General features: G+C 49.3%; 1 protein-coding gene across 1 annotated transcript; it reads left to right on the top strand.

The window, feature by feature from the left end:
• The first annotated feature begins 4050 nt into the window (after nt 1-4050).
• RBP3 (retinol binding protein 3) lies at nt 4051-24370 on the top strand. The gene is made up of 4 exons (XM_054033287.1): nt 4051-7098; nt 14643-14833; nt 22327-22469; nt 24042-24370. Exons 1-4 carry the CDS (start codon nt 4051-4053, stop codon nt 24368-24370), a joined length of 3711 nt encoding a protein of 1236 aa, XP_053889262.1.
• The last annotated feature ends 729 nt before the right edge of the window (nt 24371-25099 follow it).

Below are 25099 nucleotides of genomic sequence, written 5' to 3'. Positions count from 1 at the left end.
CAATACATTAGAAGCAAGAGGAAGACCAAAGACAGGGTAGACCCACTGCTTAGTGAAGAGGGAGAAACAGTAACAGGAAACTTGGAAATGGCAGAGATGCTTAATGACTTCTTTGTTTCGGTCTTCACCTAGAAGTCTGAAGGAATGCCTAACATAGTGAATGCTAATGGGAAGGGGGTAGGTTTAGCAGATAAAATAAAAAAAGAACAAGTTAAAAATCACTTAGAAAAGTTAGATGCCTGCAAGTCACCAGGGCCTGATGAAATGCATCCTAGAATACTCAAGGAGCTAATAGAGGAGGTATCTGAGCCTCTAGCTATTATCTTTGGAAAATCATGGGAGACGGGAGAGATTCCAGAAGACTGGAAAAGGGCAAATATAGTACCCATCTATAAAAAGGGAAATAAAAACAACCCAGGAAACTACAGACCAGTTAGTTTAACTTCTGTTCCAGGGAAGATAATGGAGCAAGTAATTAAGGAAATCATCTGCAAACACTTGGAAGGTGGTAAGGTGATAGGGAACAGCCAGCATGGATTTGTGAAGAACAAATCATGTCAAACCAATCTGATAGCTTTCTTTGATAGGATAACAAGCCTTGTGGATAAGGGTGAAGCTGTGGATGTGGTATACCTAGACTTTAATAAGGCATTTGATACAGTCTCGCATGATATTCTTATCGATAAACTAGGCAAATACAATGTAGATGGGGCTACTATAAGGTGGGTGCATAACTGTCTGGATAACCGTACTCAGAGAGTTGTTATTAATGGTTCCCAATCTTGCTGGAAAGGCATAACGAGTGGGGTACCGCAGGTGTCTGTTTTGGGACCGGCTCTGTTCAATATCTTCATCAACGACTTAGATATTGGCATAGAAAGTACGCTTATTAAGTTTGCGGATGATACCAAACTGGGAGGGATTGCAACTGCTTTGGAGGACAGGGTCATAATTCAAAATGATCTGGACAAATTGGAGAAATGGTCTGAGTTAAACAGGATGAAGTTTAACAAAGACAAATGCAAAGTGCTCCACTTAGGAAGAAAAAATCAGTTTCACACATACAGAATGGGAAGAGACTGTCTAGGAAGGAGTACGGCAGAAAGGGATCTAGGGGTTATAGTGGACCACAAGCTAAATATGAGTCAACAGTGTGATGCTGTTGCAAAAAAAGCAAACATGATTCTGGGATGTATTAACAGGTGTGTTGTGAGCAGGACACGAGAAGTCATTCTTTCGCTCTACTCTGCTCTGGTTAGGCCCCAGCTGGAGTATTGTGTCCAGTTCTGGGCACCACATTTTTAAAAAGATGTGGAGAAATTGGAAAGGGTCCAGAGAAGAGCAACAAGAATGATTAAAGGTCTTGAAAACATGACCTATGAAGGAAGGCTGAAAGAATTGGGTTTGTTTAGTTTGGAAAAGAGAAGACTGAGAGGGGACATGATAGCAGTTTTCAGGTATTTAAAAGGGTGTCATAAGGAAGAGGGAGAAAACTTGTTCACCTTAGCCTCTAAGGATAGAACAAGAAGCAATGGGTTTAAACTGCAGCAAGGGAGGTCTAGGTTGGACATTAGGAAAAAGTTCCTAACTGTCAGGGTGGTTAAACACTGGAATAAATTGCCTAGGGAGGTTGTGGAATCTCCATCTCTGGAGCTATTTAAGAGTAGGTTAGATAAATGTCTATCAGAGATGGTCTAGACAGTATTTGGTCCTGCCATGCGGGCAGGGGACTGGACTCGATGACCTCTCGAGGTCCCTTCCAGTCCTAGAATCTATGAACTGGCCAAAGAGTTCCAGACCTCATGCATTCATTTCTAAACATGAGCCAAGGTTCAACAGGGAGCCAAGATCCAAGATTCCAATGACCAGAAGTGAAGTTAGACACATTCAGACTGGAAATCAGGTGTACATTTTTTACAGAGAGGGTAATTAGACCAACTTACCAAGGGTCATAGTGGATTCTACATCACTGGTGATTTTAAAATCAATATTGGAGCTTTTCAAAAAGATCTGCTCTAGCTCAAACACAATGACTTGGGGGAGATCCTCTGGCTTGTGTTGTGCAGGAGGTCAGACTGGATGATCACACTGGTCCCTTCTGGCCTTGGGAGCTATGCATCTATCATTAGATATGTTCAAAATTCTTTTGCTAAAAAAAATGGAAAGCAAAAAATGTTCAGAAGAATTTTTCAAGACTGAAACTCAAAATATGTTACCAAACACTGATTTTTTTTTTTTTACTGAAAACAGTTTTTTGTTTCAGCTTTTCATCAAGAAAATTATTTTCATTGGAAATTCTAACAAAAATGACAACATTGATTCCCCCCCCCCCCACACACACACACAAAATTTCCTGAGAGAAAATTATTGGTATTTTTTAATTAGCTCAAGCTATTATTAGAAATGATCTTTTTCTATGTCTATGAAAATGATTTGCCTTCCCCCCCCCCCCCCCAAACAACTTATAGAGTGGTGGAGAATTCAAATTTGTGGCAAAAAAAACCCATGGAAATGTTTCTGCATTTTTCTATCAGCTCTGGTTATTCTATTAGCTAAGCCCTACCCTTATAGCTAATGCACACTCGTCTGTGGAATGAACTACATTCATACTAGCCTACGGAAAATGCCTGCACCACTGCCCATAAAGAACACAGGCAGAATATGAATCATGGTGAAGCAGATCCCAAGGCCAGATAGGACCAGTGTGATCATTTAGTCTGAGCTCCCGTGTAATACAGGCCATAGAACTTCCCCAAAATAATTCCCATTTGAAGTAGTCCTTTGATCAGAGCAGAGGTCGGCTAGAAGTCAGTCACCACTCCATGGCACTGAGGGGGGATGGCCAGAGCCCCTATGCACCCACCGGAAAATGGCAACAGGTTGATGCACATTCTTCATTTTGGAAGCAGTGTGAAAGGACTGCAACTCCTTCTCCCTGGGCTATTCTTGCATCTGCCTCATGGCTCGGAGAATCATCACTCAACCAGCACTTGTCGTAAAGGTAAAGCCAGAATCTGGCCCCGTCGTGTGTCTTTGTTATGTCACCCTGTAGCTCGGCATGTTGACAGTTCAAATGGATGCCACCAGCAGCTGCATCCCACTCGTGCTGATCCGCTTTCAAACTCTTAATACAATAGGGTTCCGAAGACATTGGAGAACAAAGTTCTATTTTAGTATATCAAGTCGAATGTCTATTGGCTGGAAGCTGTTGCCAGACATGACCATATGTTACCCAGTGGTATTACCAGTAAATCCTCACAGAGTGCAAATTATGAAGATTAAAGTCACCTCAGATTTAGCTGCAGTATGTTGAGGCAAATGTATTTTACACAGTCCCATTCAAAATGATGGGAATTGTCACCACTGAAATGAATGGGCTGTTGTTACCTTGCATTTAATAGGCTGTTTCCAAATGTTCTGTGTTTCCAGTTGAGACGCTGTAGTTGCAGGCTGTAAATACAGCCTGTTGCAGACAATGGGCTGGAAAATACCAAGGACAGAGAATTCTAAGTAATCACCAGGGCAAAAATACCAAATTATCTGCTGATCTAGGCTAATTCAAAATGCTCCAGGTATTATTTTGCCACAAATGACAATAATAGGTTGGATTATTGCTCTTCTAATTGTGGTTCTCCACCAAATGGCTCTGCGTTTAAATGATCTGAGGTTGATAAGTCTGGACCAGTTTAAAATGGGCAGGGGTGTACTGAAAGCAGTTAACTGTCAGAAGGAGACCTATGAGTCTAACAACTTGGAATAAACATCTCCTTGACTGTACTTCATTACTGTTTCATAAGAGGTTTGAAAAGTGGCATGATGCTGAACTTCATCTATTCGTGCACTTTGGCTGATGCACTCCAGTTTAATGAGATTAGAGGTTTAATGCAGATAAAAGACTTATCTAGTCAGTACTCCCAGATTTAACACTGGGCTTTCAGTGCTGATTCACAGACAGAGAGGGTGAGTGGAGAGCTGAACGTGTCTAGATCTACAAGCATCTCTGATTTCTTATCAAGGTGCAATTTATTTTCCTCCCCCTAATGATTCAAAATGATTGGGGGACCTCTCTTGTTGTTATCAGCTCTGATTTTCTGCAACGTATGTACTGAGGAAATCTTCCAGCCAAATCTGGTGCTGGACATGGCCAAGGTGCTTCTGGATAATTACTGCTTCCCTGAAAACCTGGTGGGGATGCAAGATGCTATCGAACAGGCCATCAAGAGTGGGGAGATCCTGGACATCTCAGATCCCAAATTGTTGGCCAACGTCTTGACGGCTGGTGTGCAAGGTGCCTTGAATGACCCAAGGCTAGTGATCTCCTATGAGCCGTTGGCTACCGTGGCTGCAAAGCAAGAAGATGAGACTTCCTTCACTCGGGAGCAGCTCCTGGATCTTATCCAGCATGTGGTCAAGTATGAACAGCTGGGGGGAAACGTGGGCTATCTGAGGATCGATCATATCATCGGCCAAGATGTTGTGCAGAAGATTGGGGCTTTCCTGGTGGACAAGGTGTGGAAGACATTGATGGGGACCTCTGCCCTGGTGCTAGATCTGCGCTACAACACTGGGGGGCAGGTCTCCGGCATCCCTTTCATCATCTCCTACCTGTACGAAGCTGACAAGGTGCTGCATGTGGACACGGTGTACAACCGGCCCTCCAACACCACCACGGAGATATGGACCCTGCCCCAGGTGCTGGGTGAGAGGTACGGCAAGGACAAAGATGTTGTCGTGCTGATCAGCCGGCACACCACCGGGGTGGCCGAAGATGTGGCTTACATCCTCAAGCACATGCACAGAGCCATCATTGTGGGGGAGAGGACAGCTGGGGGCTCGCTGGACGTTCAGAAGCTACGGATCGGTGCCTCCCATTTCTACGTGACAGTGCCCGTATCGCGGTCTGTGAGCCCTCTGAACGGGGGTGGGCAGAGCTGGGAGGTCACTGGGGTGCCGCCATGTGTAGCAAGCCAGATGGAGCAGGCCCTGGAGAAGGCACTGGCCATCCTGTCAGTTCGCAGGGAAGTGCCTGGTACGATCAGCCGCCTCATGGGCATACTGCAGGACTATTACACTTTGGCAGAGAGGGTGCCCGCGCTGCTGCAGCACCTCTCTGCCTTCGACTACTCCTCCATCCAGTCTGTCGAGGACCTAGCCACCAAGCTCAACGCCGAACTGCAGGCTGTGTCCGAGGACCCACGCCTCCTGCTTCGGGTCACCACGCCAGGCGAGGCTGCTATCTCACCCGTGGAGGAGGAGATCCCAGTGGCTGCTGACCTGCCTGATAATGAGGAGTTGCAGCGGGCCCTGGTGGACACTGTGTTCCAGGTGTCGGTGCTGCCAGACAATGTGGGCTACATGCGCTTTGATGAGTTTGCTGATGCCTCCGTACTGGCTAAGCTGGGCCCCTACATCGTGCACAAGGTGTGGGAGCCCCTCCAGGCCACTGAGAACCTGATTGTGGACCTGCGCTACAACCCTGGGGGCCCATCCTCAGGCGCCGTGCCCCTGCTGCTCTCTTACTTCCAGGACCCCACCACCGGCCCTGTCCACCTCTTCACTACCTATGACAGGCGCACCAACCGCACACAGGAGCACAACAGCCGGGCTGGGCTATTGGGCCAGCCCTACGGGGCCCAGCGTGGCATCTACCTGCTCACCAGCCACCGTACGGCCACTGCTGCTGAGGAATTTGCTTACCTCATGCAGTCCCTGGGCCGCGCCACTCTGATTGGCGAGATCACAGCGGGCAGCCTCTCACACACCCGCACCTTCCCTCTGCTGCAGCCAGAGGACGACATCACCCAGGGCCTCACCATCACTGTGCCCGTCATCACCTTCGTCGACAACCATGGAGACTGCTGGCTGGGTGGTGGCGTGGTGCCGGATGCCATCGTGCTGGCTGACGAGGCGCTAGAGAAGGCCAGGGAGGTGCTGGCTTTCCACGAGGTCATGGGAGCACTTGTGGAAAGCACTGGACAGCTATTAGAGGATCATTATGCCATCCCGGAGGTAGCTGGGAAGGCCAGTGCCATGTTAAGCACCAAGTGGGCCCAAGGTGGCTACCGCTCAGCTGTGGACTTGGAGACATTGGCCTCCCAGCTCACTAATGACCTGCAGGAGGCCTCAGGGGACCACCGGCTGCATGTCTTCCACAGCCACGTGGAGCCCACCCCCGAGGAACAGTCCCCCAACAAGATCCCCACTCCAGAGGAGCTGGCCTACATCATCGAGGCCCTTTTCAAGGTTGAAGTATTGCCAGGCAACCTAGGCTACCTGCGCTTTGACATGATGGCCGAGGCAGAGACAGTGAAGGCAATTGGGCCACAGCTAGTGCACCTGGTATGGGACAAGCTGGTGGGCACTGACGCGATGATCATTGACATGAGGTACAACATGGGCGGCTACTCCACCGCTGTGCCCATCTTCAGCTCCTACTTCTTTGAGCCCGAACCCCAGCAGCACCTCTACACCATCTTTGACCGCAGCACCTCGCACAGCATTGAGGTAATGACCCTCTCCCAGGTCACTGGCCAGAGGTATGGCTCCCTTAAGGACATCTACATCCTGACCAGCCACATGAGTGGCTCGGCGGCCGAAGCCTTTGCCCGCTCCATGAAGGATCTGCACCGGGCTACGGTCATTGGTGAGCCCACCATGGGTGGCTCGCTCTCGGGGGGCATCTACCGGGTTGGCAACAGCTCCCTGTATGCCTCCATCCCCAGCCAGGTGGTGCTCAGCCCCCTCACCAGCAAAGTGTGGAGCGTGTCGGGGGTGGAGCCGCACATCACCATCCAGGCGAGCGAAGCCATGGCTGCAGCCCAACAGATCGCAGCCTTGCGTACCAAGGTGCCCAGCGTGCTGCAGACGGTGGGGAAGCTGGTGGCGGACAACTACGCCTTTGCAGACGTGGGAGCCGACGTGGCAACCAAGCTCACCGCCCTCGCCCCCAAGGACACTTACAAGATGGTTAACTCTGAAGAGGAGCTGGCCAAGAAGGTGGCGGCTGACCTGCGAGCCCTGTCTGGAGACGTGCATCTGAAAATAGCCCACATCCCAGAGCACTCCAAGGACCACATCCCGGGGATCGTGCCAATGCAGGTAAGGCTCTCACATGCTCAGCTAGGGACTCGCTAGAATCTGTCACGTGGGTTCTAGGACTGTGTGCAGCGAGTTAAGGACCCCAGCTACATTCCTGGCCCATATTTCTAAACCTCCCAGGTTTCCCAGGCTCCAGCACAGAGACGAAGGCCCAAATGGGCATAGGGCATATAGGACTTTGTAGGGGGACCTTGCACGGCCACTGCTCTGGGTCAGCTGAGCTGAGCTCTCCCATGACCAGTGAATTCACGTGTGAACATGGAGGAGTTGCCGGGGGGGGGAGCGTACCACTGATTACATGGAAGATGTCACATACCAGGTGACTTCTGACTTCTTCTCAGATGCTCTAGTTTTGCCACGTTGTATTAAGTTGGCCTCAGTAAGTACGTTAGTTGCATGACCTACCCTGATGGCATTGATTTTTCGATCTGAGATGAAGTAGTTGCTCTAAGGATCTTCAACAAGAGACATGCTTTGCATTTTGTAATCTACCCTTCTGCACATATAAAATGACCGTACCCACCATCTCATTTTCTGTGACTCCCAGGATTGTAGGGAACTCCTTTATATTGACCATCCACTCCTAACTGGTCTCCTAATCAACATTAGAGAGCTTGGCTGATCTTTGCCTTGGAAACGTGGCTGGATAGATGCTAGATCAGGGGTTGGCAACGTTCGGCATGCGGCTCGCCAGGATAAGCACCCTGGCGGGCCGGGCCAGTTTTATTTACCTGCTGACGCGGCAGGTTCGGCCGATCGCGGCCCCCACTGGCCGCGGTTCGCCGTCTCGGGCCAATGGGGGCGGCGAGAAGCGGCGTGGGCGAGCGATGTGCTGGCCACGGCTTCTCACCGCCCCCATTGGCCCGGGACGGCGAACCGCGGCCAGTGGGGGCCGCGATCGGCCGAACCTGCCGCGTCAGCAGGTAAATAAAACTGGCCCGGCCCACCAGGGTGCTTACCCTGGCGAGCCGCGTGCTGAACGTTGCCGACCCCTGTGCTAGATGATCTCAACGAGAATTTGATTTTTAATAATCCACCTTTGCCCCCGCTGTGCAGTTTGCCTGGCGGAGCTCCTCATACAGTGGAGTGTCCCAGCAAAGCCTCTGCTTTGATATTGTGTTGGAGGGAACTCCCAGGAGTCACTTGTTCAAATTCCATCTCAGATGGACTCAGCCCCTCCTTGGTTATGGTTATAGCACCCCTGACCCAGACAACTTACCCCTAGAGCTCTTAATGTCACCTTTGGAAGAGTGCCTTATTTTGCTTTTGGAGCAGACCACGTGGTTGAGCATCTTCCTGAGGAAGGAGATCCCTGGGCTTCCACCCTATGAGGTCTTTGGCTTGTATGATTTATCGTGGGGGGTAACCCTGTGCCATGCTCACAGCGTCTGTCCCTGGGGATCACGATTGAGCATTTCCAGGGAAGGGCACCTGTTATAGGTTTGTTCACCCAGAGGTGTTGTCCCTTCCCTTGGCTGTGAGGAAGAATTTGTGCTAAAAACGGGGAAACCAATCAATGGATTCTCCATTCCATAGCTCATTCACCTCCCAGTGGCCCTGGGGCATGGGGCACATCCCAGGCTAAAGGGAAACTTTTGTGGGAGCTACTTGCTAAAATATGGGCCATGCCTCACTGGTGATCTGCTGTCAGGTCCCTAAAAGCGCCATCCAGCAAGTCAATTCCCCACCCCCTTCCCCGCGTGTAATAGTTATTTATGAGTGGCTATTATTGCCTGAGGTGAAACCAGATTGTTGAAAGCAGATTCATAGAATAAAAATGTAAACTTAGCACCTCAAAGGTGAAATTCCAGCCCCGGTGAAGCCAGTGGGACTTCAGTGGGTGAGGATTTCACCCCACACTCAGTAATGCTTCTGTTCAGTCCTGTTTGTCAAGAGCAGGGATTGGAAGAGGTAGGATGGCTCCTCCGTAAGAGTAGAGGGGGAGAATGGAAAGGGGTCGGGAGCCTCCAAGAGGGAATGTGTAGCTCAGGAGCAGAGAAGGTCTGGGAGCAGACTCTCTCATGGTAGAGTACGAGGGATAAGGGCCGGATAAGGGGAGGTTGGGCTTAGGGACTTTCCAGAGGCGAGAACAGGAGTGGACTAAGAGCTGGAGGTGAAAGCCTCAACCTGGTGACAGGGAGGGAGCAGTAGAGGCTGGGGATGCTATTGTGCAGAGCACTGGGGCAGCAAGAGGCCCACGAAGCTCCAGCAATGTCCCCTCTTTGCTCTTTCCATAGCCAACTACAACAGCTGGCCCAGTGCCAGCAGTGAACGGGCTCAGCCCAGGGTAGCACCATTGTCCCCCTCAACTCTGAGGCAGAGCCCCGCTCCCCTCTTGACCCTCTGTGCAGGATGGGCATTGTCCTCTGCCTTGCTCTAGCTGCCAGTAGGGGGTGCTGTCTATGCATGTTTCCTGAGAACCCCAGTGCCACCGTCCAGAGAGCACACACCTCAAGGTCACGTTGAAGCTTGCACTCCCGAGTGGCAGATTGTAGTAGATGAATCTTTCCCAGGGCATTTTCATTCACTGCCATAATAACCCTTCCAGCTTACTGCCTACATCCTTCCCAAAACGAGAGGCACCAACCTTCAGAGCCAGCCAGTCCCTCAAAAGTGGGTTTCCCTTTAGCTTGACCCTGATAATAAAGCTGAACAAAGTGATGGTGTGCGGGCGGAAGAAGGGGAAGGATGCAGGTGACCTGCATGTAGCCCTGATGTGTCCCACCCCATTGGAATAGCCACTAAACCAGCATTTAGCGAGTAAAGAGATCTCCTCTGTGATCGCAGCAAGGTCAGTGCTAGCTGGAGTTCCCTGATGCATAAATGCTAGTTGCCAGTCAGGTTTCCCAGGGGCTAGCATTATGTATGCATTTGCTGTTCAGAACATAGCCCAAACTTTTGTTGTGAAGCATCGTCCCATATCCTCACAGATGCCCATTCAGCCACCCTCGCTCCAACTCCCCGGGCTTATCCTCTGGGCTGATTCTCCCATCTCTCTCTCCTCCAAACCACAAAGTCTCCGAGGACTTTTCCATTTGCGTACTGAGACATCCATATGAATGAACACCAGGCCCTATAAGTTGCACAGGGCTGAGGCAGAAAGGACATGCTGCCTGATTTTTCCACATGTGATGTCCCAAGTTCAAATGACAAGGGTCACAGATGGGGCCCTCGACTCCAAGCATCCACTAACCCTCTAAAGTTGGGGTTTAATTTTCTGTGCATCCAGCTGAGAATGAGGCCCCTGATTGCCTCCTCACTGCACATCTCTAGTAAGAGGATTCATTTTAAACAGCAACTGTCCTTGCATATCAAATCTTTCCTTTCCTAGGTAAATATTATGTATGCACAGTCTCTAACCCTGGGGGTGCTTTCTGGGGTATTGTCAGTTCTTGGGGAGGAACGAGGGGGTTTATGGACAGTTCAGTGGTAGAGGGGAAGGATTGCTTATGTCTTTTTGCTTGGCCACACTAATGAATAAAGGCTTTGCACTTTGCTTAAAGGGACAATGTCAGGACAGGGGTAAAAAATCAATACCTATTGTATTATCAGCAAATGAAAGAATTTAACTGTGGGCCCAGTTCTCATCTGGTGTATATAAGTGTAACCCCATTAAAATCAATGGAGCTGTGCCAGTTAACACCATCTTAGAATCTGGCTCCTATACAAATCAAATTGACTCTTCACTCTTTATGCTGTTTATTTCCTTTTGACATTTCACTCTGGCTGGACCATGGCAATGCATTGACCCAGACCTGCAGAAGTCACTTCCAACCCTAATCTTTTATGAGTCTATGTCCCTTGCTTTTGCCTCTTTCTGATCCTCATGCATTAGCACAATGCAGTTACATGTAGGATTTGCAACAACGCAGCAAGAGACATATTTTTAAAAGTAAAAACAAAACAAAGAGTCTGTTTAAAGGTGCCCGTTCGTTTTTGGGTTTTGTAAAACTGATTTTGTATGAAAACCTAAATCTGGTGCCTACAGCATACTTGCAAGCTTTCCTTTCTATTATAACATGCCACTGTATTTGTCTGGAAATAAAAATGTTGCCAACTGTAGCTCCAGCCAGAATATTAATTTACAAGATACCTGTTAAAATAGCTCTGTAGCAGTGGGCTGGCTAGTGTGTTTGTGCACCACTGCTCCCTGCTGGGTGGAATTAGAACTGCCCAACTATGTGTTTTTCTTGACGCTCTGGCTGGTAGAGTGCTGGGATTACATGAGAACCTCAGTTTTCATTTTAAAAAGAAGTACGTTTCTAGCCCTGCTGGCTGCAGAGAAGACACAACCTGGATGTAATTCTCAAGGTTTAAAAACCACACGCTAGAGAAAAAGAACCCAAATGTATTTTTTTAAAATCTCATGATTTTTAAGCCATCTCAGGATTGCAAGGGGGTACGTTCCATCATCTTTGGATGCCTGGAGCTGGCAATGTTGTTTATTTATAGTACAGAAGGACCTAGAGGCACGGAGATCAGAGCCCAATTGTGCTAGGTGCTGCACAAACACATAGTAAAAGGCAGTCCCTGCCCCAAAGACAGGTAAAGAGTGGGAGAGGAAACTGAGGCAGGGAGTAAGGAAGTGACATGCCCAAGGCCATAGAGCTGATCAGTGGCAGAACCATGACTTGAACCCACTCCTTTGAAGGCCAGGCCAACATCCTAGCCCTGCATCATGCCACACAGTCTCATTCATGTAGTGTTACTCTTGGGCGCTCAGTGTTTACAGGACAGGGCCCATGGACCCTATCCAGTTAGTTAATAGCAATTCTGTGACTCAGGTGGCATGGGCCTGGTCTGTTGGCACAGGAAAAATCTTCATTCTAATCCACACTGCGTGTGGTGTTCTTCTTCATTAAGGCCCAGAGAGCTTATATGTAATAATTCAACCCTTTTAATTTAGCCATAGCTGTCATTAATTTCCAATTGTGCAAGAGGGAATAACCCACTATTGTCAACCACCCATGTTTAAAAACAAACCAGGCATCGGGCCACTCAAAATCATGAGAATTGGAAAGAAAAAGCTTTTTATTTGCCTTTCAGCTTTTGAGCCATTGGGATACCCATATTTTCCAGCTTTTCTCTGCAGCCATCAAGGCCAAGTTGAGATGCTCTCCTGTTCACATGACTCCAGGATCTGGGGCTTTAAGGCAAACATCAATTAAACACAAGACTCACAATAAAGTCAGGCGAGCTGGCAACACTTCAAACAAATGTGGAGCTCTGAAATGGGCACAGATTGGTTACAGCATGTTCATTGCCTGGGTAGGAAGCTATATCATAAACCATGTAAGTGTGAACAAATACAGAGCTTATTCTTAACCAACATGCTTAAGGGCAGTGGGTCATCCCTGATATAGAGCAGGGCCCCACCCTCAGCTCCTCTTACTTCTCCCAGATAACTTGTTTGCAGCCCAGAGTACTCACAGTAACATTCCCCTACCTGGTGTCCAATTTACAGAGTCTCTAAATATCCAGTTTTCTCTACCCCTTCCCCCTGGTTAAGGGATTCCACAGCCTCCTTTCCCAGGGCTGTGATATAGCTCAAGCCAGCTTCCCTAACAGCTACATTCCAGCCCCACTTTATAGAGTTTCCCTTCCAGCAAGTCAACTAACAGCTAGGTTTTGATCCTGGTCAGGTGATATCTCTCTGATTACCACCTGGCCCCCATTCATTAGCTGGTCTGCTGCTCCCTTAAATACCTATTCCTTAAAGGGACCATGTCAAGGAACAGGGTGGGCTGGCCCAGAGCCCCCCCTTATTCTCTAATGGGGCCAGATCATTGTGAAGGTATATACCAGGAACCAGTGCTTACAGATGAAGTCCTATTTGTAGGTTAATTCTTACTGAGACGAAACACATCTGTAGATGGGTTTTTTTCTGACCTCTCTGTTGCAAGGAGGGGTTCAGCATTTCTGCACCAGACCAAAGCAGCATCAGAACAATGCAATGAATGCTGGCTTTTTCCTTTAAACCCGTGACTCATTAATCAAAGGACCCTGGGAAGATCAACTTGCATGACTGTCACTGGCGCGAGTGACAAGGTCAGCAGCATTGAACTGATATGTCTGCAGCCCAGCCAGCGGGGTTGTTTTCCAGAGGGCGCAGAGAGAAAGAGGGGCAGAAAGGGAATCCGCAAGTCAGCTCTCGCATTTAGGTCAGTAGCTGGTACCAGCAGGGACTCGGGATCAGCAGACAAAGTTTTGGCTTTGTAAAAGGTACTGGGATGATGGCAACAAATATCAGCTTCAGGAGCAAAGAGGAAGCAAAGCCCTGGGCCACCAAGTAGCATTGTCTAATGGGCCAAACAGTGGGCTAGCAGTCAAGAGACCTGGGTTCAATTCCTACCTTGGGTGAGTTGCTTCCCCAACCTGTACCCCAGCTGTAACATGGGAATAATACTCCTTTGTGATGCATGTGGAGAGCTACTGCCAGGAAGGGGGCGTTTGTACCTGCAGAGGCAAAAACACTATCAATAATGTGCATTTACCTTAAAACATTGGGCTGCATTCAGTCTGGACAGGTTCTTGTTATCATTGCCATAGCTGAGTGTCCCATCAGCATTGATAAAGGGAGTCTCTCAGCTCTCCTGTAGGGTGGGGACATTTAATAGGGGGAATGAGGCAATAAGGGATTTGCCCAAGGTCACACGGATGTTGTGGCAGAGGTGGGACGTGCATCTAGAGTCTTAGCCCAAGGGCATGTTCCAGTCTCAGAGGCGTGCAGGCAAAGCACTGAAATCTGACTGGAGAAGCAGGCTGTGGCCCCACTATAGACAGGGGTTACAGGGACTAGAGCCCTGCCCTCGAACCTGACAGGACCCTACAACAAGTGTTGAGTCTGGGCTGTGCTGGGTGGGAGAACAACTGGATCCTGTTGGACCCAACTCAGGTCAACTGTCCTTCTCCTGCCTGTGGGGTTGTTGTGGTGGCAGCTGCATGCCCTGCTCCTGCCAGCCATTACCACCTCGTTGTGCTGTGAGTGTGCCAAGAAGTCCTCTAAAATTAGGCCCAAGCAGACCTCACCTGTGGACACGTTTCTTCTACTCGTTGGCCACATCTTGTCTTATCATTATTTGTTTTCGATGTTTGCCCTGGAACATCCAGATGAAGAAAATAAAGTTAATGACTGCCCCGCATGTGAGATTCCAGACACATGTCCCACATAAAAGAATCTTAGCACATGGGCACCATATGTCATTCCTGATACATGTCCCTCATATAAGCATCTTAGCACATGGGCACCACATGATATTCCTGACACATGTACCACGTATAGGAATCTTAGCACATGGCCACCACATGATACTCCTGACACTGGCCACCACATGACATTCCTTATACATGGCCAACATATCAGACTCTTAAAACAAGTCTCCCACATGACATTCCTAACACATGCCCACCACATGACATTCTTAACATAAGATTCCTAACATATGCCCAACATGGGCTAAACCTGACACATGTGATTTCTCTCCAATCTTATGCCAAGAGTGCAATGCCAGATAATGATTATTTTTTCTTGCAAACTCTTTCAGATCCCTTCCCCAGAAGTATTTGAAGATCTGATTAAATTTTCTTTCCGCACCAACGTATTTGAAAACAACATTGGCTACCTGAGATTCGATATGTTTGGAGACTGCGATCTTCTAACCCAGGTGTCTGAGCTGCTGGTGGAGCATGTTTGGAAGAAGATCGTTCACACAGATGCATTAATCATAGACATGAGGTAAATTCTGGACAGAAATTCACCATGTATTCTATTTAAGTATCATTTTATTTGAAACAGTGAACTCATAGATTCCAAGGCCACATGGGACCATTGTGATCATCTAGTCTGATCTCCTGTGTAACGCAGGCTAGAGAATTTCCCCAAACTATTTCCTAGAGCAGAGCTTTTAAAAACACATCAAATCTTGATTTAAAAATTGCCAGTGATGGAGAATCCACCACGACTCTTGGTACATTGTTCCAAAGGTTAATTACTCTCATTGTTAAAAATGTGTGCCTTAGTTCCAGTCTGAATTTTCTTCAGAACTAGATTTATGTGGTTCACTGTCATGCCAGGTCAGCTAACACTGAAGGGATGAAATGAAGAAAAAGAAAATTCAGGGTGAATATCCAAGGAAAATTTCCTAACAGTGAGATCTATTAGCATGTGGAATGATGTCTCAAGGGAAATTGCTCCATCACTTGGGACATTGAAAACTAGATAGGAAACCTAGGAAATATACCATAGGACAGCGTTTTTCAAAGTTTGGGTCGCGACCCAGTACTGGGTCATGGTATGTCAGGCACTAGATTGCTCTGGTCAGCACCGCCGACCAGGATGTTAAAAGTCCCATTGGTGGTGCTGCCCAGCTAAGGCAGGCTAGTGCCTACCTGCTCCGACACTGCCCTGCGCCCTGGAAGCAGCCAGCAGTGGGTCCGGCTTCTAGGCAGCGGAGCCACGGGGCTCTGCATGCTGCCCCCGCTCCGAGCACTGGCTCCGCACTCCCATTGACTGGTTCCTGGCCAATGGGAGCTGGGGGGCGGTGCCTGCAGGCGAGAGCCACGCAGAACCGTTTGCGCGCCTCCGCCTAGGAGCTGGACCTGTTGCTGGCTGCTTCAGGCGCAGCGCAGTCCACAGTGCCAGGACAGGCGGGAAGCCTACCGCTGCACCCTGGCTGCGCTGCTGACCGGGAACCGCTGGAGGTAAATCCATGCCCCAACCCCACCCTCCAATCCCTAACCCAGCCCTGAGCTCCCCCAAACCCAGAACCCCTTCCTGCACCCCAAACCTCTCAGCCCCACCCCAGGGCCTGCACCCCCACAGCCCAGAGCCCTGACCCCCTCCTGCACCCCAACCCCCTGCCCCAGCCCAGACCCCCCCTCCCACACCCTGAACCCCTCATTCCCAGCCCCACCATGCAGCCCTCACCCCTGCATCCCAACCCTCTGCCCCAGCCCTGAGCCCCTCCCACACCTAAAACCCCTCATCCCCAGTTCCATTGGGTTGCAGGCATCAACAATTGTCTTCAACTGGGTCCTTAGAAAAAAAAGTTTGAAAACCATTGCCATTGGAAACAATCTTGAACTGACACAGGGCTGGGACCTCCCGCCTGTTTTCCATCTCTGATTTCTATACAAGCATTGACTATATATGCCTTTGCTTACCTGCATGTATGGCTAATGATATATTTTATTATAGGTGATGGTCAAGTGATTCACTAGTAGAAAAATAGATACTACTATGGGCTGCACTAAGTTACATCAGGGGATCAGTGCAGATTGGTCCATGAGTGGGGAGCATGGAGGTGGCTTAGAGCCACCTTTCCAATCCCCCCACCCCCCATTAGCCCTCCAAAGCCCAGTTGCAGCAAAGCACTTAATCACATGCCTAATTTTAAGCAACTTTACTGAGCTGCCCAACGTATGAAAAATGCTACATATTCTTAAGTGTGAGTTGCTGCTGCTCTTTGTCTTATCAACCATCTACATAGATGCAAATAGTTCTTTTATACAGCACTCCCCTCAGTGGTTTTCTTGCCTCAGCCCAGAACTACCATTTATGGGGCCCCAATACAACCGGCAAATATTTACCTACAAAATAAACCAAGTGTCAGAAACGGTTTCAAACGCTCAAGAAACACACATGTCGGTTACAGTCAGGAGTCTCACCGTATTCGGTGTTTTGCTTAAAGCCCCAGCTCCTGGAGTCTGGTGGTTCTATGAGAATCATTTCCGCTTTCATTTTTTTAAAAGTAGATTTCTAGCCCTCACTGGTGCAGCGAGAAGTTGGAAAAGGAGACGCAAGCACATGTCAGGGCACAGAACCCGATACAAAGGACCCAACGTTTATGAGAGTTTTGAAATCTCATAACTTTTCAGCCAATCTCACGTTTCTTTGAGGGGCCCAACTGCTGATTTTTGAATGCTGGGGACTGGCAATCACATTGTTATCTAGGTCTGGCCCCCATCCCTGTGCTATCTGAGCCACTCGCCACCGTTAATGGATTTATCCCCACACAACACAGGGCTGTTATCGCTATAGTGCAAATGAGGAACTGAGGCACAGAAAGACTAAGGCCCAGATCCTCAAAGGTGCCTAACTCCTATTGATTGGGACCTAAGTGACTCGCCTCCTGTCATACAGGAAGTCTGTGGTCAAGGAGGGACTTGCACCCAGGTCTTGAAAGTTGTAGGCTAGTGCTCTAATCACTGAACCACCATTCCCTTCAAGGCTGGATTTTCCACAGCAGCTCATTTTCCTAGAAGCAGGACATATGTACAGTTAGAGAGACAAGGCGGGGGAGGTAATATCTTGTATTGGCCCAACCTCTGTTGGTGAGAGCTGAGTGGCTAGAAAACTTGTCTCTCTCACCACCACAGGTTGGTCCAGTGAAAGACATCACCTCCTCTGCCTTGTCTCTCTGATATCCTGGACTGACACAGCTGCACCACCACTGCATATAGACAGTTAGTGCTGCTATATTATTATTGTCTTGGCAAAACACTCATCATTCCAGAGCTCTCAACAGTGGGCTAGAAAATTTGCAGTGGTCTCCCCACGGATTTTCACAGACAGGAAGCATTTGACATTTTCTGCTCCTTCCATGTCCTGTAGACTCGATCAACTCAACACCATGTGAAATCCACACTGCAGGGCAGGCAGCTGCTCTGTCATCTCATTGCCTGGCTTCAGGATGGCTTTGTAGCTTTGTCTCTCTCTTCCCCAGCCAGCTGCTCTAGATCTGCATTCTGGGAACTCTCCTTAATAGCATCCTGGTGAGAAACGTTTGTCATCCTCCCTACCCGAAGAAAGTGACCTCAATGATTCAGATAGTCAAAGATCAGAAGGGAAACGGGCAGGGATCTTTGGCTGAATTACAGTGGTCTTGGATTGATGGCATATGAAAAATAATCACTTTCATTTACAAAGAGAGGTTCCTACACCAAAGGCCTTTACAAACTGGCTTCAAGGATCACCTCCCCTCTCTCTGAAGGGCAGCTGCCTGTGGGGGGGAAGCTTGTAATTGTTAGACAACATTCAGCAATGTTACGGGGCAGTTTAAGACAGGAAGTGAAGAACTGTGAATTCTCCTGCAATTGTAGAGGGAGTTTAGGCAGGCAGAATGTAATTGCTTGAGATAGACTGGAATCAGGGATGTTAGTGAAGGGGTTCCACTCACTGCAGGTGCACCTCCGTGTGGCTAGGTGTGGGATTAGCTCTCACCCCCTCCCGTCAGTTGCTCATACTGTGGCCCCTCTCTCACTCTCTGTGTCTCGGGGTGCTCTCTCTACATGACTCGGCCCTCTGGCCAGGTCACTCTAGTGCCCTCCCTTCCAGGGTAACAAAGTCACACCAGACAAGCTGTCTCAGGTGGTCTTTTGTTCCAGGTCGCCAGGTCCTGTGCCACTTTCCCAGTGTCTGGTAGGGGAACCCAGACCCACCCCACTACTCCTGTTCCAGCCCTATGACTAGCAATCCAGGTCTGCACAATCTCTGTTACAGTAGCTGTTTTCCTGGGCTCCTTCCTACCCCATTCTTCTCTCTCCTGGCCTATCTCTGGGTTTACCACTGGAGATTCCTCTGCTCCCCTTGGCTACTTCACCCCTCTCAATCACTTGTCAAAGTCCCCAGTCCACGGCAGGACCCAGCACTTACTCTTCCCTGGCTCTTCTCCTTGTCCCTGGCCAGCTCCCTTTCCCTCTAGGGAGTGACTGCAGACCTCCTTCCTGCTCTCACTTCCTGGCTTTACACTCCTAGCCCAGCTGGGCTTCACCTGCCATTAATGCTTATCAAGCCCTGGTTCCCCTCCAGGTGCAGCGTCTAAGGTTAACTGTCCCATCCTGACCCACATTAACCCACTCAGGGTTTGTGTGGGGTGGACACCCCAGGACTCACCCTTCCTGCAGTGGGACCAGAGGACACCAGTTCCCATTGACAGCACATTTTGAGGTTTCAAATTTGTCTGGGTTCCGCATTGGAACCAAACCAAACCTGCCTGCATTAAAGCAGAGCTGAGTCTAAATGCCTCAGAGTGGGCAGTCGGGCACCAGCACATGGGGAGGTCCTGGTTCAAATCCCAGCTCTGCCTAATGCAGGGCACCATTTTTCATTCCCAGATCACGCTGATTCCAACAGAGCAGAAACTTGAATCTGGGTTTCCTACATCCCAGGCAGCACCCTACCCACCACCCTAGAGCGTGTGAGAGATCCCCTCGCTCCCCAGCCTGACAGTCTTCAGCAAACTGAAACATCTCAGTTCCAACAATATTTCATTCAGTCAGAAATGGTCTGACCTGCCCTCGTCAATACGTCAGCCTCACCCTGGCCGGCACCTCTAGCAGCGCGGTTCTGCGCTCAGGATTGCTCTACACTTATTGATGAGGAAAATGACATGTGCTGAATTACCAATATCCCTTGCTGCAGCCACGAGGCTCTTTAGTGTAAGTTCCTCAGCCTAGGCCAGCCTGATATAGACCAAAGTTCTGCTCTGTGTTACACTGGTGTAAATCTGGAGTATCTGCATAGAAGTCAGCAGAGTTATTCTGAATTTACACCACTGTAACAGACAGCAGAATTTGTCCCATGATTCCCCTTCCAAGACCTTTCTCATTTCATTATGCGGGGAAGGAGGAGGGAACTCATCTCCTGCCCCCAGCTGGCAATGAGCTCGTAATGACAGTCCTGCAGGAAAGGGACCGTGACTGGAGCCCAATGGAGTTCATGCTGCATGGCAAGTGGAAAGCTAAGGGTCCAGGCTTATCCAGTGACATCCATTAACCATGGCATTGCCTCCTGTACCCCACTCCAGCACTGTGCACACCCCTCATTACAGTGACAACTGCAGCAGCGTCAGCGTGGGCTCTGACAGGTACAGCTGGGTCCCTGGGATATACTGGCAGCAGAGTCTCGCTGTACTCTTCCCCAGCATTTTTCATCCCTAGATCTCCACATGCTTTACAAAGGAGGTCGGTATCATTATCCCCATGTTACAGATGGGAAAACCGCGGCATGGAGTGACACAAAGTGACTTGCCCAAGGTTACCCAATGGGCCCCTGGCAGAGCCAGAACTAGAACCCAGGTCTCCTCTGAATCCCAGTCTAGTGCTCTATCCGCTAGCATGCAGGAGAACTGCATCTCAGGCTGATTCGGCTATCAGCGTGAGTCCGCTGTGGCCGTTCCCACATCGTGTAGGAAGCTGGGGTGATTTCCCTGTCTCTGATGAAGTCACCCCCTGGATTCTACTAACCCCTCCCTGGGCTGGAGAGCCATTTTTTTTGCGTTGGGGTCTGGCTGGATTGCACTAAATATCAGTTACCTCCAGACCCTACTACAAGGTCTGTTAAATTACAGCAGGGGAACACCTTACCATGACAGCTGGGGAGGAAGGGCTAAACATTTCCAATACAGTGCACCAGACAGTGTTCTGATTGAAATGGGAAAACAAATTAACTCCTTCTCAAGCCCTCACTCCTCCTCTACACCAGCATGTTGAAATCGGCCCCGGGATGCAGGGCAAAAGGGAAATTCTTGTAGCAGCCTCTTGTTAAATCTCTGTAGCACATTACATTAATGTGTGTATACACCTGCTGTGCATACCGTCAGATTTACAGATTAGAGGCGCTCCGGATTGCCCTCTTGGGAGCGCTTTACGTCACAGCAGTACAACATATATGGCATTTGTTTCCAGGAGAGAAACGGCTGGTGTCATTAATGGTGACGGGTTTAAAAGGAATGGTGTGTCTTTACAGCAGGAGCTCCATCTGGGGTGACACATCTATGACTTATATCTTGAGCTGCTGATGTAGAATTAAAAAGGAGACTCTTAGTTTAAAAATCATGGGCCAAAATTCTCAGCCTTGCATGCCCTAAGTTAGGCACCTGCATCAATATTTAGATACATCAAATCAGGCAGCATATTTGGGTGGCACTGAACATGTACAGCACCAGTTGGCTTTCCTGGGCAGTGCAGGGGCTGAAAATCAGGCCCCTTATTCTGGTGCCTAAAAATGGAATCCAGCATCTAGATTTACACATCAAAATTTGAGCGTATTGGCTCATTTTTAAAGGCCTTTGCTTCTGCTAGTAAGAGCCTTAGGTTAATAAACCCGGAGAACTATAAGAATGTCATGTCCCCATTGATGCTGCTTGTTTACTTTGGGGCTGGTGGGGGTGGGGGGGGAGGGAAGGCGGTGAGTCAGGAAAATAAGCCTAATTAGTTTCACGTCTTGTTTCTGGTCAGGTTCCCTTTCAGGTTCTCAAGCGGAAGCACAGTTGTGCAGCGTTCGGAGTGCAAATACTGCGGGGCAGAATGCACTATGTAAATAGAAGCCATGAGGTCTAGGCCATATTATTGGAGGTGTGCAAGCAATTGCACTCACTGCCACAGCACCCCCTGCCATCAGGTCAGGGTACTGCAGGGGTCTTCACTTCTAGCCCACTGTTGCTCACCTCTTTGGCTGTTTCTGTCCACATCTTAGCCCTCTGAGCTCAGTCTGGCTCAGTCACCTTCCAGGCCAACAAGAGACCCTTTCACCCTCTGGGGCTACTCCTCAAAAAACCTGCCATGGGCTCTGTCCTCAGCCCGATCCCAGGTGCAAAAATCCTGGTAGAGGAACTCAGACCCACCTTCCGCTCTTGGTGCCGACCCTGGGCTAAGTGGCTAGCTCTGCTCCTTCAGATATGCTGTTGCTTTCATGGGCCATATCATACCTCTTAGACCCTTACACTGCTTCCCAGTAGCTTGTGGTTCACACAGCCTCTCCTCTAGCTCCCAGCCCTCTCGACCTTTTCCCTAGGTCTTCTCGGCTCCATGGTCCTCCCCTGGAATGCTGATATCCAGGACTGCCCCGCTGCCTTCGCCAGGGCCCACCACAGGGACTAGTTCCATCCCTGCAGCCCCCCTCTTCAGCTTATCTTCACTATGCCCTTCCCAGAGAGGGGGAACACCCTGCCTCTTCTGTCTCGGATCTCCTCCCGCTGACTGGGTTCTGTCTCTCTTTGTAGTCAGCCTTGACCCTGTCACAGCTGTGTCACTAATGGTAATTAAGCCACCAGATCAGGCTCAGCTTGGGGGTAGCTTGAAGGGCCAGCCAGCCAGCCGGTGACAACGCACTACAAAGCAGATGCTCGTGGGAGAGAGATGGGCAGGGCAGTTGTGCTATTTGCAACAAGTGTTCAGTTATTTCCTTACATGTTCTGGATGAGGGTTTTTTTGTTTGCTTTTAAACAGGTACAATATCGGAGGCCCCACTTCCTCCATAGCAGCCCTCTGCTCCTATTTCTTTGATGAAGGGCACCCAGTTCTCCTGGATAAAGTCTACAATCGACCCAATGATACGACAAGTGAGATCTGGACCCAGCCGCAGCTCGCAGGTGAGATGTCAATTGCCCTTTGCAAGAGCTTTTCCTTTCAGGTGTCGACGGGTACTCTCTACCTATTTCCCACACACCTGGAATGCTGGTTTCCTAGCAATCCATCAGAGACAATGTTCCCCTACCACAAACGGCCCAGCCTGTATGGAGAATGGAAAAGCAATGAGCAGAGAAAAATTATATACTCCAAATGTCCGAGCCGGTCTAGGGCGCTGACCTGAGGAGAGCAGAGCACTCTGTCGTCCCTGGGAGGGGAGGGCTCTCAGCATTAGGCAGTGCCAGCTCCCTCGTGATTATAAGAGTGCCCATTGAGCTCTAAACAACCCTAAATACTGATCTTAATGTTAGGGGGGGAAAATCACAGACAGTGCTGACCCAAGGTGCTGCACTGATGGCCATAATTAGACATGGTTAGCACTCTGGAGCAGCGTGAATCATCATTTGAACCCCAAGAATGGACACAATCCCATTGACTTCAGTGGGAATTGGATCCGGCCCTATGTATCCACTGTGACTACTGGGGATATCTTCTGGGAGATGTTCATTTGTTGGTGGCATGAGTTGTTTTTAAAATGAATTCTGGAAGAAAAGCCTCAAGCATGAGGCGGCCCCCTTTCTTATCACTCAGAGTTGGCTATCTAATAAGATCCCAGGATTGTCACTCTGTGTGTGTGTCACGCTGAAGCCTAGAATGTCTGTACGGTCCATGTGAAGGGATGGAAGCGGCTACAAGCACGGCCGAGAACTTTTTGTTCAGAACATCGCCAGGTTCCATCATCACTGGGTTTGGTGACTGTTCCCGACCAATTTGCATGTTCTCTGCTTTTTTTTTTTTACACTTTTTGACTTTGAACTGTGCCACAGCCTGGGCTCTCGCCTAATCATTAACTATAACACCGTGGGCACCTATGACAGACAGATATTTATAGAAGCTTTAAAAGCTTTAAAAAGACCAGATTTTTAAAGAAGCTTAGGATAAGATTTCCAAGTGCTCAGCTCTTGTTGCAACACCTAGGGCCAGATTTTCCAAGAGCTTAGCACCCAACCAGCACCCAGTGTGCTGAACTATTTTGAAAATCTGTCACCAAGGGAAAAATCTACTGCTCCCATCTGGTTATGTAAGGGACATACCAGGTCAGTTCAGATTCCAACTAGAGATTTTCTATAAAAGGGCTTGGCAAAACCTCTGATCAATAGAAATGTTTTGCCTTTTTTTTAATTGTGTTTGAATTCCATGGAAAGCCCAGTGAATGTAAAACATCCCTCCGCCCCCCCAGCCCTTTCAATTCAAGCACAGTGGCAGTCTTCTTACTGCAGGAGAGCCGGAGAGGGAAACTGACTCAGCACCACAAGTGAAACTGACCGGCCTTGCTTACCATGTGTCATTTGAGGGCAAAAAGCAAATTCATGCCATTCAAGCTGGGGAGTGAGTGAAGGTTTCAAAACTCTTTCAGGGACTTCAATGCCAGGTGGGACGGAAAAGGGTTAACCTTTAATCCCCACAATGCATTGTGCCTTGGCTCTTTTTTGAAAGTGGAACTTTGTAAGGACATTTGCTCTTGCCTCTCGCAGGTGAGCGGTACGGCTCCCAGAAGGGCTTGATCATCCTCACCAGTGCTGTGACTGCCGGGGCAGCTGAGGAGTTTGTGTATATCATGAAGAGGCTGGGCAGAGCTTTCATCATTGGACAAGTGACCAGCGGCGGCTGTCACCCCCCTCAGACATATCATGTGGATGACACCGGCCTCTACATCACCATCCCCACCTCCAGATCTGTGAGCTCTGCTGATGGCACCTCCTGGGAGGGCGCAGGGGTGGCGCCGCACCTGGAGGTGCCAACCGAGACAGCTCTCATCCAAGCGAAGGAAATGCTCAACACGCACCTGCACAGCTCCAAATAGACTGGCTGGCTCAGCGAGCTTCCAGCAAGAGGGATCTAGGTGGTGCTTTTCAAAGGTGCTTAAGGGGGTTAGGTGCCCAAATCCCATTGATTTCCTAACTCCCTTCGGCCCCTTTGAAAATCACAGCCAAGGCTCAAAGGGGGCGTGACACACCCATCTATGGTGATGTTTGTGTGAGTGTGATGAGTATAGAAAATGCATCATGTGTGCTTTGGAAAATAACGTGTACGTTCCCCCTCCTTTGTCCTGAAGAGGAGTGAGAAATAGACGCGAGAGCCCAATTCCCAGCTGAGCTCATCTCCCGCCGGTCTCCTTGTTCACGTGTTCCAGAAGGACCCTTCTCCACCAGCCCCAGCACAGCCTCCCTGTATTTCTGGAGTTGCACTCCTAGCACTCACTCCCGGGCCCCGCTCCCAGAGAGATGGGTAGGGAGTGGGTGGGGAAAAGGCAATGGTGTGACTCTGCCCCCCAATGTGCTAGCCAGCATAGCTAAACCAGCAGGTCGGGATAGGAAGAAAGTGACCTGCTTCTAGTCAAAGCCAAGAGCAGATTGCGCCCCGTCCAGCCCAGGAGCAAGGGGGAAAGCGGTGAAGAACCTACCTTGCCGAGGCTGGGCTCATCCTGGGATGGCGCAGCTACATGCTTCTCTTGGCATGGAGTTAGTTAAGGGACAAGCGAGCCCATAGCACCCAAGTATGGTAATTGACATTGGCCCCAATCAACTCAAAA

This window comes from Malaclemys terrapin, chromosome 7, assembly GCF_027887155.1.
Source record: "Malaclemys terrapin pileata isolate rMalTer1 chromosome 7, rMalTer1.hap1, whole genome shotgun sequence".
Taxonomy (NCBI): domain Eukaryota; kingdom Metazoa; phylum Chordata; order Testudines; family Emydidae; genus Malaclemys; species Malaclemys terrapin.
The sequence above is the reverse complement of the archived record's forward strand: the minus strand, read 5'-3'. Positions and strand labels throughout refer to the sequence as shown.